Source organism: Leopardus geoffroyi, chromosome A2, assembly GCF_018350155.1.
Source record: "Leopardus geoffroyi isolate Oge1 chromosome A2, O.geoffroyi_Oge1_pat1.0, whole genome shotgun sequence".
Classification (NCBI taxonomy): Eukaryota; Metazoa; Chordata; class Mammalia; order Carnivora; family Felidae; genus Leopardus; species Leopardus geoffroyi.
The window spans coordinates 139354570-139369555 of NC_059331.1; the positions used below are offsets into that span (position 1 = coordinate 139354570).

Here is a 14986-nt window from a genome sequence, read left to right on the forward strand (position 1 = left end):
CAGGGATGAGCCAGTAAAATGGTCAAACTAGTTTGCTTGTAGAATTTAAGAGATTAAAAAAAAAAAAGTAAATGTTATTCAATTCAAAAAACGTTACTGGGATAGGATTTTGAGAAAACCAGTTCTTTAATCATCAGGCTTTTAAATGCATAATACCACTCCATTTACTTTAAGAGTAAGGAGAAAAGTCGCTAAAGGTTTAAAAACAAACAGGGGCTCAGTCCGTTAAGTATTCGACTTCAGCTCAGGTCATGATCTCATGGTTCATGAGTTCAAGCCCTGCATGCGGCTCTCTGTTGCCAAGGCGGAGGCCCTTCGGATCCTGGGTCTCCCTCTCTCTCTGCCCTTACCCTGCTCGCTCTCACTCTCTCTCAAAAAAATAAATTAAAAAAAAATTTTTTTAATGTTTGTTTATTTTTGAGAGAGGCAGAGACAGAATCCAAGTGGGTTAGGGGCAGAGAGAGAGGGAGACACAGAATCTGAAGCAGGCTCCAGGCTCTGAGCTGTCAGCGCAGAGCCCGACGCGGGCTCGAACCCACGAGCTGTGAGATCATGACCTGAGCCAAAGTCGGACGCGCAACTGACTGAGCCACCCAGGCGCCCCTCAAAAAATAAACTTTAAAACAAACAAAAAAGTCTCGTGAAAGACTTTTCTCTCCAGACCAGATGAAAGCTAATTTTTCTCTAATATTTATCAAAACCCAAAGCCCTCTACTAGGTCTGCAATCCTAAGAATTTAACACCTGGAGGTCAAACAGGTAAATTTTCACAAATAAAACAGAATGTTTTCCACTTGCAGTATGGGCACAGCATACCAATAAAAAGCCCTCCTTTCCTGTAACTTGTAATCATCAAACTACCTTGATAGCTTTAATTCTTAATTTCTTTCACTATATACAACTTTTCACTTTAAGGAACAATAGTAAATCTTTTTGATTTGGTTTCTTTTTTGGGGGGGTTAATTTTTCATGTTAAGAAAATAAACATCCAGGAATCATTTTATTTTTATGGTGGAAAAATTACACGAATTACTCAAGATTTAATTGCATCAAGATAAATGGACTTTTGTATGGTTTAGATAAGACATATCTTTGGACAGTTAAATAAGCTGACTGCTAAATCTTTTACATCAGCTGAGTTTAATTTTCACATTACCAGCTATTTTTATGGCTTACGTAATCACTGAACAATTTTTTTCAAAAATCATTTAAAATAACTGAAAAACAAAGGTCTGCAATATCTACGAAATAAGTAACATATCAATTAGAATTACCTTCTTCAAGAAAAAGGTTAATGGTTTAATCATTATTATCTACTCTCATCAGATGAGCTGAGAAAATGGATCCACTTGGAAGTTCTGTTTCATATCTGGTTTCAATCAATGAACGTCTTTCAACAAGTCAAACTACAGAAATCAGAACTATTTTGTACTTAAGTTTTTAAGAACGTCAAGTAATTTATGTATATACTATTTCAGTGGTTTAAGTCTGAAAGGGTAAAAATTCATCAACTCAACAGAAGAGTAAGTCCTGACGGCAGCAACGTGTGTAATAATCTGGTCTGTGTTCGGTATATTTACTAGTCGTTAAGTATCCACCCTGACAACGAACCACTGTGTGAAAACGCAATCATAACTAAAACTCACAGATTGTATCCATGTTGCTATCCTGGTTGTAACACTCGGGGTAGTTCTGTAAGATGTTACCAATATGAGAAACCGTGTAAAGGGTATGCAGGATCCCTCCATATTATTTCTCACAAATACATGCAAATCTACAATTATCTCAATAAGTTTTGTATAAAAACTTGTTTTCAAAAAAAATCACAATGTATTTTAGTAATTTCAACTATAATTCTGAGCAAAATTTTTCATTCTTCCTTTCTAGAAATAAGATCATTTTATTTTTCTAAAACAGTACTATATATCCAACCTGAAACTAAATTTATAGACACTATCAAGCTATTATATCAACAGTAGAAAAAATGAAAAAATTCACCACCAAAAGAAGTACAGTTCATGTCATGAGACCCCCCTCCCAATATACTGATTATAGAAATAATTCTAATGTTGGGTTAAACTTGTTACCCTTCGGTGAATGGAGTTAGATGCTAAGCAAATGGCAAAAGACAACCATATTTCCATCTTTACTCAATTATTCTGAAATGAGAATTAAAATACAAAAAACAAATTAAATTTTCACCAACTCAATAAACTGGAATCCAATAAGGTTTTGTGGATACAGTGTACAACTTCAGTCACAACAACAAAAGAAGCCATCTTCCCTAAGAATGAGTAAGTCAAATAGCTAAAACACACACAATAAAACCTTGCAGTTCCCAACATTAGGAAAAATCAAAATGAAAATGAAGAGACAACTATCCTAGTTAAAGTAGCTCAGCATTTGTTCATAGGTGACTACTGGTGGCTTTTCAACTATAGCTTTGAATGAATCCCACTCTTCCTCTCCATGTCAAAGTACTAATCCTTGGTCACCTACATTCATTCTCCATTCAATCAGCGTAGACGGTCTACACGTACGACCCAGCGCTAGATGCTGGGTGAAGCACCAAGATACTATTGCCCTCAAGATTCATTCTCTAGTAAGGGGAGACAGATACATGAAAAATAGAAGAAATTCTCTGATGTAAGGCAGAATAACATCAGTGCCAAATTGAGATACAAGTACTATGCATTAGAACACACAGTTCACAAAAAGAAGCAATACATTCTAATAGGAAAAGAGGGAGGTTCAACTATAATTTCTCTCAAGAAGGGGCATTTATGCAGTTTCGAAAAATGAGAAGGATTAACAGACGAAGGAGAGGATAAGAAAAACGTGCTCTGTGAGGAACCAGCATGAGCAAGGTGGGGATATGGAAGGACAAGGTACGTTGTCTGTAGATCCTGTGCAGACCGGTATAAGCAAGAGTGAGACACGGCTGGGGGGCGGGGGGGGGCGGGGGGGCGGGGCGACGAGAAGGTGAGAAGGGCAGAGGCAGGGTGGGGGTTTGAGTGGGCCTTAGATTTTACTCTCTCATAGTCAGAAGCACTAAAGGTTCATGAGTGTTATTAACCTTCATGAGTGCCGGAAAAGGTTCATGAATGCCGGAACTGCTCCGGCAGCGATGAAACAGGCAGATACCTGGGATGAGAAATAGACATGGAACATCCCTGTGATGTTTGAATGGACAGTCCAGACTAGAGATGAAGACCCAAACCAGGGCAAGCGCTAGGCTTCACCCAAGCCTCTTCCCTCTGAAAACAGCGGGCCTTTCCCCAAAGTAGTTTTTCACATGTACCAATGGTCCCACTGCCTTGCTTCTCTCAAGGATCCTCCTTTTCTTGCTTGTTCACTCTCATCCCACTGATTTGTAATTCCCTGAATCTTTCCCCAAAGCCTAGAGACAAGTGAGACTCTACACTACTTCACAAAAAAACAAAACAAAACAAAACAAAACAAAACACTTAACTTGCTTCTGCCTCAAGCTACCATCCCATAACCTTCTTCCCTTACCATCAACCTTTCTTATGTGAACTGGTTACACACTGTTTCCCCAGCAACTCTGAACGAGTCCTCAAGGCCTTCAGTGTTTTTCTGCCCCTTATTCAACTACAACCAGCTGTGTTCCCAAAGGACACCAGCCTGGCCTCTTAGTAGTAACAGAAGTAGACAGACCAGAAGTAAAGTCAAATGTCACTGTACTCTGTAATGACTACTCCATGCTGGATCCCGGATGCTTCATGTTAAAACAGGTGCTGAAAAATAGATGGTTCCAGAGGAAAATAGCCAATATACTGAGAGGAACATTGGGGGGGGGGGGGGGATTCCAAAACTGGAGAGGATGAAGATTTTTTTTTTTAATTTTTTTTAACGTTTATTCATTTTTGAGACAGAGAGAGAGAGAGACAGAGCATGACTGGGGGAAGGTCAGAGAGACAGACAGGGAGACACAGAATCTGAAACAGGCTCCAGGCTCTGAGCTGTCAGCACAGAGCCCGATGCAGGGCTTGAACTCACAAACCACAAGTTCGTGACCTGAGCTGAAGTCGGACGCCTAACTGATTGAGCCACCCAGGTGTCCCTTTAATTTTTTTTTAATGTTTACTTTTGAGAGAGAGACAGAGCATGAGTGGAGGAGGGGCAGAGACAGAGAGGGAGAAACAGAATCTGCAACAGGCTCCAGGCTCTGAGCTGTCAGGACAGAGCCTGACACAGGGCTCGAACTCAGGAACGGTGACATCATGACCTGTGTCGAAGTCGGATGCTTAACTGAGCCACCCAGGTGCCCCCACACCTAATTTTTTAATACTTTAAACAATGCTTCATCCAGAGCTTACTGTAACATTTCAACAGTTAACTTATTTTATTGACTTAAGAATTTTGTTAAACACTGAGTTAAGGTGGCTTACAACAGTGTGTTTGCAACACAGCATTAAATAAATGGGTAAAGAGAAAAATAATGCAGAAGGAATTAAATAAGGGTAGGAATACAAGATGGATTTCAATGGCTGCTATTTACAATGCATTGTCATGACTCCACTTGCCATCTGAGGGCTAGATTTGGTTCCAAGTTCTCTATCAGCTAATTCAAATACTGTGTGATAGTTCTAGAATGTTCGCTCAGAATGCCATGATTAATGTCCTAGACATGAATGAAACAGACCCCATTAATATATTCAGAATGATGAGCAGAAGATTCATACTTTATATTGGATTAATTTTAAGGCTTTCCACTGTGTATTTTAGAATATTCTAAGGGATCACACTTATTGATATAATTATATCTTCTTTTCTAGACAGACTAGACTCAATATTGATAACTGGTAACAATTTACAGACAACCAATAGAAAATAAAATTTAAGAAAGGGGAAAAAATGGAACTTACCAAATAGATTTCCTAAACTTGCATCCATTTTTATTTCAAATACTTGAGAAATAACATAAAATGTCAGTAAAAATACTGCCACGGCTACCACCAACTTTGCAGCACCTAGATAAAGGGGAGAAATAATTCAGCATGAGCTTATGAGCCCAGAGAACTTTAACTAGTGCATTTCATGAAAAATTTAAGTTTATAAAGAAATTTCTTAAACTAATAAAGTTTATGTATTGGATCTTAATTTTACTTGAGTTACAAGAAAAACTGTATAAGCAATCCACTGAGATAAGGGATTTTCCTGTTCAAAGAATTATCAGATTGGCTAGCAACCCAGACATAGGACTGCTTGAGTCATCTGCCTAGTTTTCTCCTGCCAAAAAAAAAAAAAAAAAATCTGCTCCCAAGTGCTGGCTGACTATACGAAAGTACCAAAGTATCACGGCTAATGGAACACCATCACCAACATGTTGGACGACACATTCCTAATCCAGTTCACATATAAAGAGCAATACTATACAGGGATAATACAAAAACACCAGACCTTATGGAGATCCAAGGCAACTAGCAGGATGCTCACTAAGCAAGGAACTCTCTAGTGAAATGTACCAGTTTACTGTCCTATCACCAACCAACATATCTCTTAGAGCAACACAAGTGCTCCTGACATGGCAAACAAGAGTGTTCCTCCTCAAACTGAATACCAGTTTAAGACAGGCCTTCTCCAGTCCTAGAGGACTTAATTTGGCAGCTATGACACACGCTTTGTAACGTGGTTCCATGATAAGCTCTGTGAAGACACACTCGTACCCTTTCATACCTTTCTAACTTTAACTATTTCTGGGTGTCTCACAAATAGTTAGCACTGCCAGGTATTAGCTAACTGTTTCATAGGAATTGAGGATTTGTCTTTTTCTCCATAGCTAAGCAAATCTAGGAAAGAAAAAAAACACTGCAAGACAGGAAAGGAAATGGAAAATGACAGGAAAGAAACACCTTCCTCTTTCCCCTAGGCTTTCAGGGCCATTTCATTAGGTTGTTGGGGAAGAATATTAGTATTTGCCTACACAATCTCCATTCCCCTCTTTTACCCAAAGTTTAATTTCTATTGATCTAAAGGAGGTGGATTGGATCAGCAGGCATCTCTCTATCCTTAAGGAGACAAAAGCCCAGAGGTAGGGCAACTCCCAAGATTACAAATAACTCAGCAACAGCACGAGGCCTGGAATCCAGGAATCCTGACACAGCCCAGTGCTCTGGACAGTACTCCATTCTAACACCAGATTACCACATTCTCCTAAAAAAACTACCAAAACTCAACTTCGTGGGAAAGGAAGAGTCAAAAAGACCTATGTTCATTCTAATTTCCTAAAGAACCAGGACTGCACCCGTAAAGGGGAGGGATGAGGATGAACCACTGATGCTCGGAAAAGGCCAGTGATGCTGAGAAGTGCTGATTTCACGGAGCCACTCTTTTCTATTTAGAAACACTCTACAATACAGAAATGAGATGGCAGGAGGAAGCCTCACAGCTAACCTAATCAGTTCCCTCACCTCCTGCGTCCGACCTTCTCTCCTCTGAAAATTACTTCCTGTTTTCAAGAGCAACCACAAATTGCCTACATGTTTAGTGCATAAGACAGCAAAATTCCAATAGGCTTTGAACTCTTGCCCCCACAGGATCTAGCAAAATTCCTGGACGTAGTCATACTCTCAACAAGTGTTTGCTACATAGATGAATGGTAAGAGGTGACACATTCCTTCTTGATCACTTAAGACCAAGGGCTTGAAGATTCTATATCACATGACAATCTTAACCACTCATTTTCTAGCAATCACGGGCATGTGCAACCACAGATAACCTCTCCCTGCCACTTACAGCAGATATACGAAACCGTCACTGTTTAAGATCAAAATATTAAAATGAATAAAATATCAAGGTTATAACATATGAAAGTTCTAGACTAAATTCAGTACCAAGTTAGACCTGAGCCTACACTAAATAAGCTATAGACATCATATATACACATACGTACGTATATACACATACATATACAATACACACACATACTCCATTCACTGACTGCCTACCATACAGCTAAATGCTTTACAAGTATAATCGCATTTGCATAGCTTTTCCAGGTAATTATTTTCATTTTACAGATAAGATATCAAAGCTGAAAAATTTTAGATCACTTGCCTAAGGTCATGTAACTAGTCAGTGGCAGAAATGAGTCTTCAACCAAGGCCTATTCACTGATACTGGACCAGAGGAACTAGGAGGAAAGAAAACCTCTAAGACAGAGAAAAGTCAGACGTGGCGAAATGAACTCATAACAGAACAAGCAGATGGTCCCAGAGAGCAGGCAGGTGAAGACTGGCAGAGACCCCATAATGGTAGAGTTCTAGAACTTCTGTGACAGAGGAGTCCTCTCCAGAGTTGGGTCACCAGCCAATTCTGGACATAAAGGGCCTGACCATACCACCCCACAGTCCCCATCTTGACTTCCCACGAGATTCTCTCTTCCTTCTAGCCACGGACTGTGCTAATCTGAGGTGTCCTTATTCTTCACAAAACAAAAAGCATAAACTTTAGACACTGTTGCCTCACTGTAAGAATAAAGGCTATAAGAATATTTCAAAGCAATCAACTTTTTTCAAACCAGAAGAGATTAATCACTCTAAAGGCAATAAGTTAAATTAATCTTCCTTCTTCATTAAAAGCAAACACTTCAAGACCTATACTAGGCACAGTGCCAACCATAAAATAAGTTCTCAATGAATAATTACTTACCAATTAACCTTGATATTAATTGTTAGAATCAGAGAAATGAACTCAATGAAAATTTAATTTCAACTAGAATGAATGTAGAATTATGTGAGGAACAGAAACTTGCTTTGATTATTTCAATCATTATGTTTAATTAATGTACTTCTAAAGTCAAGGATACATGATCATCAATAGTCCTGTTGTATTCAAAGATCGTTAAAAAAAAAAAAAGACATTGTAATATGATTTTTAAACCATAAACAAGCTCTTAGTTTCTGGCAATATTTTCCTTCACTTGCTGAATAGCTACTCAAAAAAGGATATTTTGTAAGTTCATGATCAAAGGGTCCAGATTTTCAAAGTTCTACAAAGGCATTTGTGCACAACCCTGTTATGTTTTTTAATAATCATGATGTTTCATCACCTGCACCTTATTGTACAGAATGATGCTTGAAGCACAAAGACGCATTTGTTCACCCGCCATGACTGAGGCACTTCTAAGAGATGCCCCCATAGGAAAATACGGTTTGCTGGTGAGAAGATGATAATTAAGAGGAAGACTATCTCGATTTTGAGAAACTACAAATTATCTTCTATGTTGGAAGAACAAGTAGTAAAAATTTCTATGTACAGAGTGTGCACTGCTTCTAGACCCTTGGCTGTGCTGAAGGAGGGGTAGGGGTAGGAGAACACACTTATTTTCACTATTAAGGCAGGAAGCAGTTATCAGCCTCTCCAGGTATTTATGCATCTTTTCATAACATTTAAAGACAGCTACCTTAATACTATAAACGTCAAGCAGTGTTTTTCAGTTTCCTCCATATGCTGCCTAAGAACAGATGTTCTTACACAGAACCTCAACTATGCAGACTGAACTCGAACTAGCAAATAGCCACTTAAGCAAAAATACATTTTACTGAATGGTTCACATACACTAGTTTCCATTTGAAGTACCTATATAGCAAAGATTCAAGCTTTTGAACTTCACAATGCATTTTTCTCAAGAAGTTAGAACTTCGCAAAAATAAAAATCAGTCTCCCTAGCTTGTCAAAATTGTTCTTCATATGGGCATTTTATATATAGCATTAGGCAAATAAGCTTAATGTATAAGAACATAAACATTAAAGCCATAAGTTTAAAAACCTAGCATAAATAATTTCAACAAGTTCATCCAATTTGTGATTTACCAACTACATAAAAAAGTAAAAAAGGCAAAGCAGTGATTTAGTTTGTTACACTCCAGCTTTTCACGCACTACATAAAAAGACAACGTACTCTCTCAAGCCACTTAAATAAGTAAGTTACACAAAAAAGTAAAATTATTTCTATTGAATTAAATATCTTACCTGCTACCCTCATGTTTCGTTTTTCAGTCTATGGCACTTCTCATTAAATAACCTCCTAAAATCAAAAGAGAAGGCAAACATCATTAGGTCTAGAAGGAGCATTCCTGTCTAGATTGAGTCTAACTTGAAGTATACTATATAATAAACTAATTCGATAAACGTCATGACATTTCGAAGTATTCTACCAACATGGACACTGAATGAAAAACCTCTTATCACCAGGCCTGGCTCCTCCCACTGGAACATAAAAGCCCCTGAAAGGAGGGCCTGTGCTTTATACTCTTCTGTCCCTCGCTCTCCTAATTTTGGTGAACAGATGTGAGAAATCCTGCCATCAAGCATGGGAACAGAAGATAATGCCCCTTATTATTCTCAGTGATTCTGCATTTATAAGGAACTTTCGATACTGAGTTCCAAACTTCCAGTTTGTGGGTATTTTCCTAGTCTGTGAATAAGTAGTTAAACAGACTGGTAATATTGGCTTTTCATACTATGTGCCAGGTGTTCCGGTAACTAACAAGGAAAGAAATCAATAATGCTCAATTCATAATTAGTTGATATTTTCTTCAGAGTAGACAGAAGAAAGAGAGCTCACACAAGAGTGGTGGTCCTTGGACGATTCCCCCCCCCCCACTTCCAAAAGGGAGCTTGCACAGAGCATTGGCCCTTGGATGCTCCCTCCCCCCACCCCAAAAGGGAACTCACACAAGAGCATCGGTCCTTGGATGCTGCCCCCCCACGTCCCGAAAGGGAACTCGCACAAGAGCACTGGTCCTTGGATGCTGCCCCCCCACCCCAAAAGGAGATCACACAAGAGCATTGGTCCTTGGATGTTCCCCCCACCCCGAAAGGGACCTCGCAAGGGGCATTGGTCCTTGGATGTTCCTTCCCCCCCCAACCCCAAAAGGGAACTCGCACAAGAGCACTGGTCCTTGGATGCTCCCTCCCCTGACCCCAAAAGGGACCTCACACAAGAGCACTGGTCCTTGGATGCCACCCCCCCACCCCGAAAGGGAACTCGCACAAGAGCATCGTCCTCGGATGCTGCCCACCCCACCCCAAAAGAGAACTCACACAAGAGCACTGGTCCTTGGATGCTGCCCCCCACCCCAAAAGGAGCTCGCACAAGAGCACTGGTCCTTGGATGTCCCCCCCACCCCAAAAGGGACCTTGCACAGAGCACTGATCTTTGGATGTCCCCCCCAACCCCAAAAGGGAACTCGCACAAAAGCATTGGTCCTTGGATGCTTCCCCCCCTCCCGCCGCCACCCCAGCCTATTTCTTACTAGTGAATGACCTAACCAAAGTGCTTGTCAGGTCATGGAACAAACTATTTGCAGAAATGGAGCCAAGAGGCAGGTCTGCTGGCCCTGCTCTAAGGCTCGGTCCAGTGTGTGATGCTGTTTCATGTTTAGGATGACAGAATTCAGGTGTCCCTGTGAAAAGCACTTAAAGCAAAGGCTTATGTTAATAACAGGATCATTTTCCTCTTCATGTTTTCAAGTTTGTAAAAGAATATATTCATAAGTACAGAATTACAATTTTCATTATTCCAGTAATTACCGTTATTCATAGTACATGTTACACGTCAAATAAAGAAACTACTCTTTGATACTATTCTAAGAACAACAAGAAATAGATACTGGAAAAAATCTTTGTACGGGTATGTATGCTTCCCTCCTACGAAATAACTCAAGATGGTGAAATCTTACAAAGAAAAAGTAAATGAGTTTGATAGGAAATTTATGCTCAAGTTTAACGAGACAGCTACCACGGTCTACTCAATCTATTGTACAAGAAAGGAATTCAAAAGAGAATTTTGATGAATGAGTCACATTGATAACTGGTCCATTTATTTTACATTGTATTTTGATACTGATGTTTCAATGCTGATGTCTGATGCAGTAATTCACCTAATATTTCAAATAAAAATAGCAGCACGCCCCTGAAGGACACAGAAAGGAAATGAGACGCCCGGTTTTTTCATATTTAGTAAGAAACAGGCTGGGTTGGGGGTTGAGGGGAGCGCATCCAAGGACTGCTGCTCTTGTGCGAGCTCCCTTTCTTCTGCCCAATTTACTCTGAAGAAAGTATCAACTTTTAAACCAATAGTGAATTAAGCACCATTGATTTCTTTTCCTTGTTAGTTATCTGAACACATTGCACGTAATACAAAAAGCCAATGTTATCAATCTGTTTAAGCTAACTACTTATCCACAGGCTAGAAAAATACTAGAAGGAAATAAAAGATCGTAATGTACCCATAAGCCATCCCATAAAAGCAGGAAAAAAAAAAAATCCTTGTGTTTTCAAATGAAATCTCTGACTGGTTTTAAATCCTTTGTTGACTTCTAGTAAAATGGAACAGTACGTTCACAACACACCCATACCTGTTCTCCCAGTAATATTCCAAAGTACCTTCACTCTTATCTGAATGTGGTGTAGGAAAATTTCTTTGGAAGTTGGATGATCAGTTGGGCAGACACTTTGCTGTTCTTTTTCACCATTTCCATTATCTGCTGAGGGGGCCACACCTGTCCAAGCACAGTCACTGCCTCACGTATCTGTCACCTATCTGCACTGCCCAGCAAGCCTGCTTCTAAGCTGATACTAATAAGACCACAATATAAGCAACTATAATTGTCTAGTAGAATTCATGTTTTCCATTAAATTTCTGAGAAAACAAACATGTCATAAAATATCTTAAATTAAAATCTTGTAAAACCTCAGCTATAACACATTTTTAATTAGTTTGCTTAACAAGCAAATTAATGATGCAAGAATGTAGATCAGCATAAGGAAAAAGTACTGAATATATTTGAGAGCAAATCAGGGAACTTGTTTACAATGTGCTAATTCCAAAGCATTCCTAACCTGTCTTCTTAGGATGACATTTAAAAACAAAGAAAATCACTACATATATCATCTTAGGGAGAAAAAAGCAGAAACATAATGGAATAAACCTGGCATAAACCTCAGGCATTGAACCTCGGAAATTAAGTAGGTTAAACAGCTTCCGAGATGAACACAACGGTAAAAGGGTAAAAAGTCCTCTGCTAGAAATTCACAGCTCTTTAATCCAGAATCCACAGGTGAAATAATTTTTTTTTTTTTTTTACACATTCATTAAAAAGGTAGACATATGGAAACTAGAGCTATTTACCCAAATTAGAATACTGGTGGTAGAGAGTACTTTTAAATTTTTTTTTTTTTTTAACGTTTATTTATTTTTGAGACAGAGAGAGACAGAGCATGAACGGGGGAGGGGCAGAGAGAGAGGGAGACACAGAATCGGAAACAGGCTCCAGGCTCTGAGCCATCAGCCCAGAGCCCGACGCGGGGCTCGAACTCACGGACCGCGAGATCGTGACCTGGCTGAAGTCGGACGCTTAACCGACTGCGCCACCCAGGCGCCCCTAGAGAGTACTTTTAGGATAGAATAAAAAAGAAAACAAAGTCTGATAGTACATTGGCCCCCCAAAGTGTAGTAGAAGTCAAAACAACAAGTTTCAGTGTTTCAGATAAAGGCTCAACCCCACCCGGTTGCTGCCGTGTGAAAGTGCACAATACTCTAGAGTCTACCCCACACAGATGCCACCAAGATGCCCCTGGGCAATGAAACGTTAATGAAGCATGTGACCCACACTGAAGAAGAGAGCCCAAATTAGGATCTCAGGCTGACATACTCAATTTCTTTGAGTATCTTGTAATTTAGACATTTCCTTTAACCCGACTACCTACTTTGGTCTAATTTGGTGAAGTTTTATTAAAATCGGGCCTGAATCAGCAGGCCTCATCCTAGAATCAATTAACTTCAGTACAACAGATAAAAACACAGGTCAAGTGATAACTTTCATGCTCTCCTTGAGAAGCAGACTTGAGCCACAGCAGATCAATGACAAGACCACCATTCTGTAGCAACAAAATAAGACATATTAGCAATTATTTACCAGGAGGGGAAGGTCTTGCCAGTTAAAATAAACTAGGTAATAACGCTTTCGGTAGTACTTTATGTACACATTCTTATTTGATGTAATCATCCTAACAGCGCTCCAGCCATGGGTATTTCAATGGCATTATAGATGAGGTCAAGGGATATGTGTCAGGTCACACGAAGGGTAAGGAAGAAGCGGATACAAACACATACACTTCCTCTCACCTCAGCAGCTCTCTGACATACTCTAATACAAGCAAGTCGCTGACACAATTCCATGCCGATCGGCGTGGCCTTTGCAAAGTGCTCTAGGAACTGCTAATCTCTGCCGCCAACCAGCCACTCCAGAGATGTGACACTTTGCCAAAATGATTACGAATACGTATTAGAACACCTCTCCAAGACAGAAAGGATAGAAGAAAATGAAGCACACAAAAACACCCACTGACGTATTCAATATTAACAGCAATCAACTAAGCCAAGAGAAAATACTATAAATCCTACTCAACAAATATAAAGAAACCATCACTCAATTCGATCCAACTTTAACTTGGTGCTAGCCAAATGGCAACTCCAAATGAATCAACCGAGTGAAGTTCAGATGACTGTAATGTTCATGCAAACTGGGGCTTTTCAAGAGGACTGAGAGGGAAAAAACGTCAGTGCAAGCAGACAGATTTAAGCACATGTAGGCCCTGTAATGGCTAATTATATGTGTCAACTTGACTGGGCCATGGGATACCCAGATATTTGGTTAAACATTATTATGGGAGTGTCTGAGGGTGCTTCTGGATGAGCTTAACGTCTGCATAAAGCAGTTTACTCTCCCCAATACGAACAGGCCACATTCAACTGGAGGCCTGAATAGAACCAAAAAGTCTGAGTAAGGGAGAACTCACTCTCTCTGTCTAGTCTTCCATCTGGAACATCGGTCTTTAGATCTGGACTGGGGCGCCTGGGTGGCTTAGTCAGTTGAGCGACCGACTTCGGCTCAGGTCATGATCTCGCAGTTCATGAGTTCAAGCCCCGCGTTGGGCTCTGTGCTGACAGTTCAGAGCCTGGAGCCTCTTCAGATTCTGTGTCTCCCTCTCCCTCTGCCCCTCCCATGCTCATGCTCTGTCTCTCAAAAATAAATAAACGCTAAAAAAAAAAAAAAAATTAAAAAAAAAATCTGGACTGAAACTTATACCACTGGCTCTCTCGCTTGCCTGGGACTTTTCAGCCTCCACAACCCCATGGGCCAATTCCTTATGATTTTCTATTCATCCTAGTCAGATATCTTCTCTCCTATCAGTTCTGATTCTCTGGAGAACCCAGACTAATAACAGGCTCCCTCAAGATCAGAATGTGGATTAAAATTTCAGTCCTACGGCAGTTAAAGAAAAGAGGGAAATGAGGTAACACTGGAAACAAAAGGACGCCGTACCTAAAAGTCATGAGGGTGAGTTATTCTGATGTGGTTTATAATCAGAAGTATGGTATTAAAAACACTATTTGCGGAAAAAAATACCTGCATTCATGTGAACAAAACAGAGAAAATGTTGGCAAACTTGCTTCTGTAAAAGGGCCAGATGGTAAATATTTTAGGCTTTGTGGACCATATATACGGTCTCCATGGCAACTACTGTGCTCTGCAGTTGTAGCTGGAAAGCAGCCATAGACAATACGTAAACAAATGAGCCCAGTTGTGTTATAATAAAACTTTATTTATGAACACCGAAATTTAAATTTCATAAAGTTTTCATGTTACCAAGTATTATTTTTCTTCCGGTTTTTTTCCAATCACTTAAAAATGTAAAAACCTATCTTGGTTTGTGGGCCACACGGACCCATGGGTCATCATTTGACAACCTGAGACAGAGGAATAAAAAATAAAATTTAAATTAAAAACAACTTTTAAAACAGACCATGCTCTAATATCCCAACATTTCTTGCAGTTGTTTGCTGAATATGCAACTCGCACAAGGCTTCTACTGGTCCTCTTGAAAGTGCTACTGCAGAAGTAGGACAGATCAAACAACCCTAAATTCTGTGTTCTGTACATGCTAATCACACG

At 39.7% G+C, this 14986-nt stretch overlaps 1 protein-coding gene across 4 annotated transcripts in view; it reads right to left on the bottom strand.

Annotated features, from left to right (window-relative positions):
• The window catches only part of FAM3C (FAM3 metabolism regulating signaling molecule C), a 64318-nt gene that overhangs the window by 33690 nt on the left and 15642 nt on the right, over positions 1–14986 (bottom strand). For all 4 annotated transcript variants that reach the window (XM_045495437.1, XM_045495436.1, XM_045495434.1 and 1 more), the window contains exons 2-3: positions 8997–9051; positions 4889–4993 (exon numbers count right to left, since the gene is read on the bottom strand). In XM_045495437.1, the coding sequence (XP_045351393.1) occupies positions 4889–4993; positions 8997–9009 (118 nt within the window). In that variant the 5' untranslated portion in view covers positions 9010–9051. The remainder of the gene's footprint in view (positions 1–4888; positions 4994–8996; positions 9052–14986) is intronic.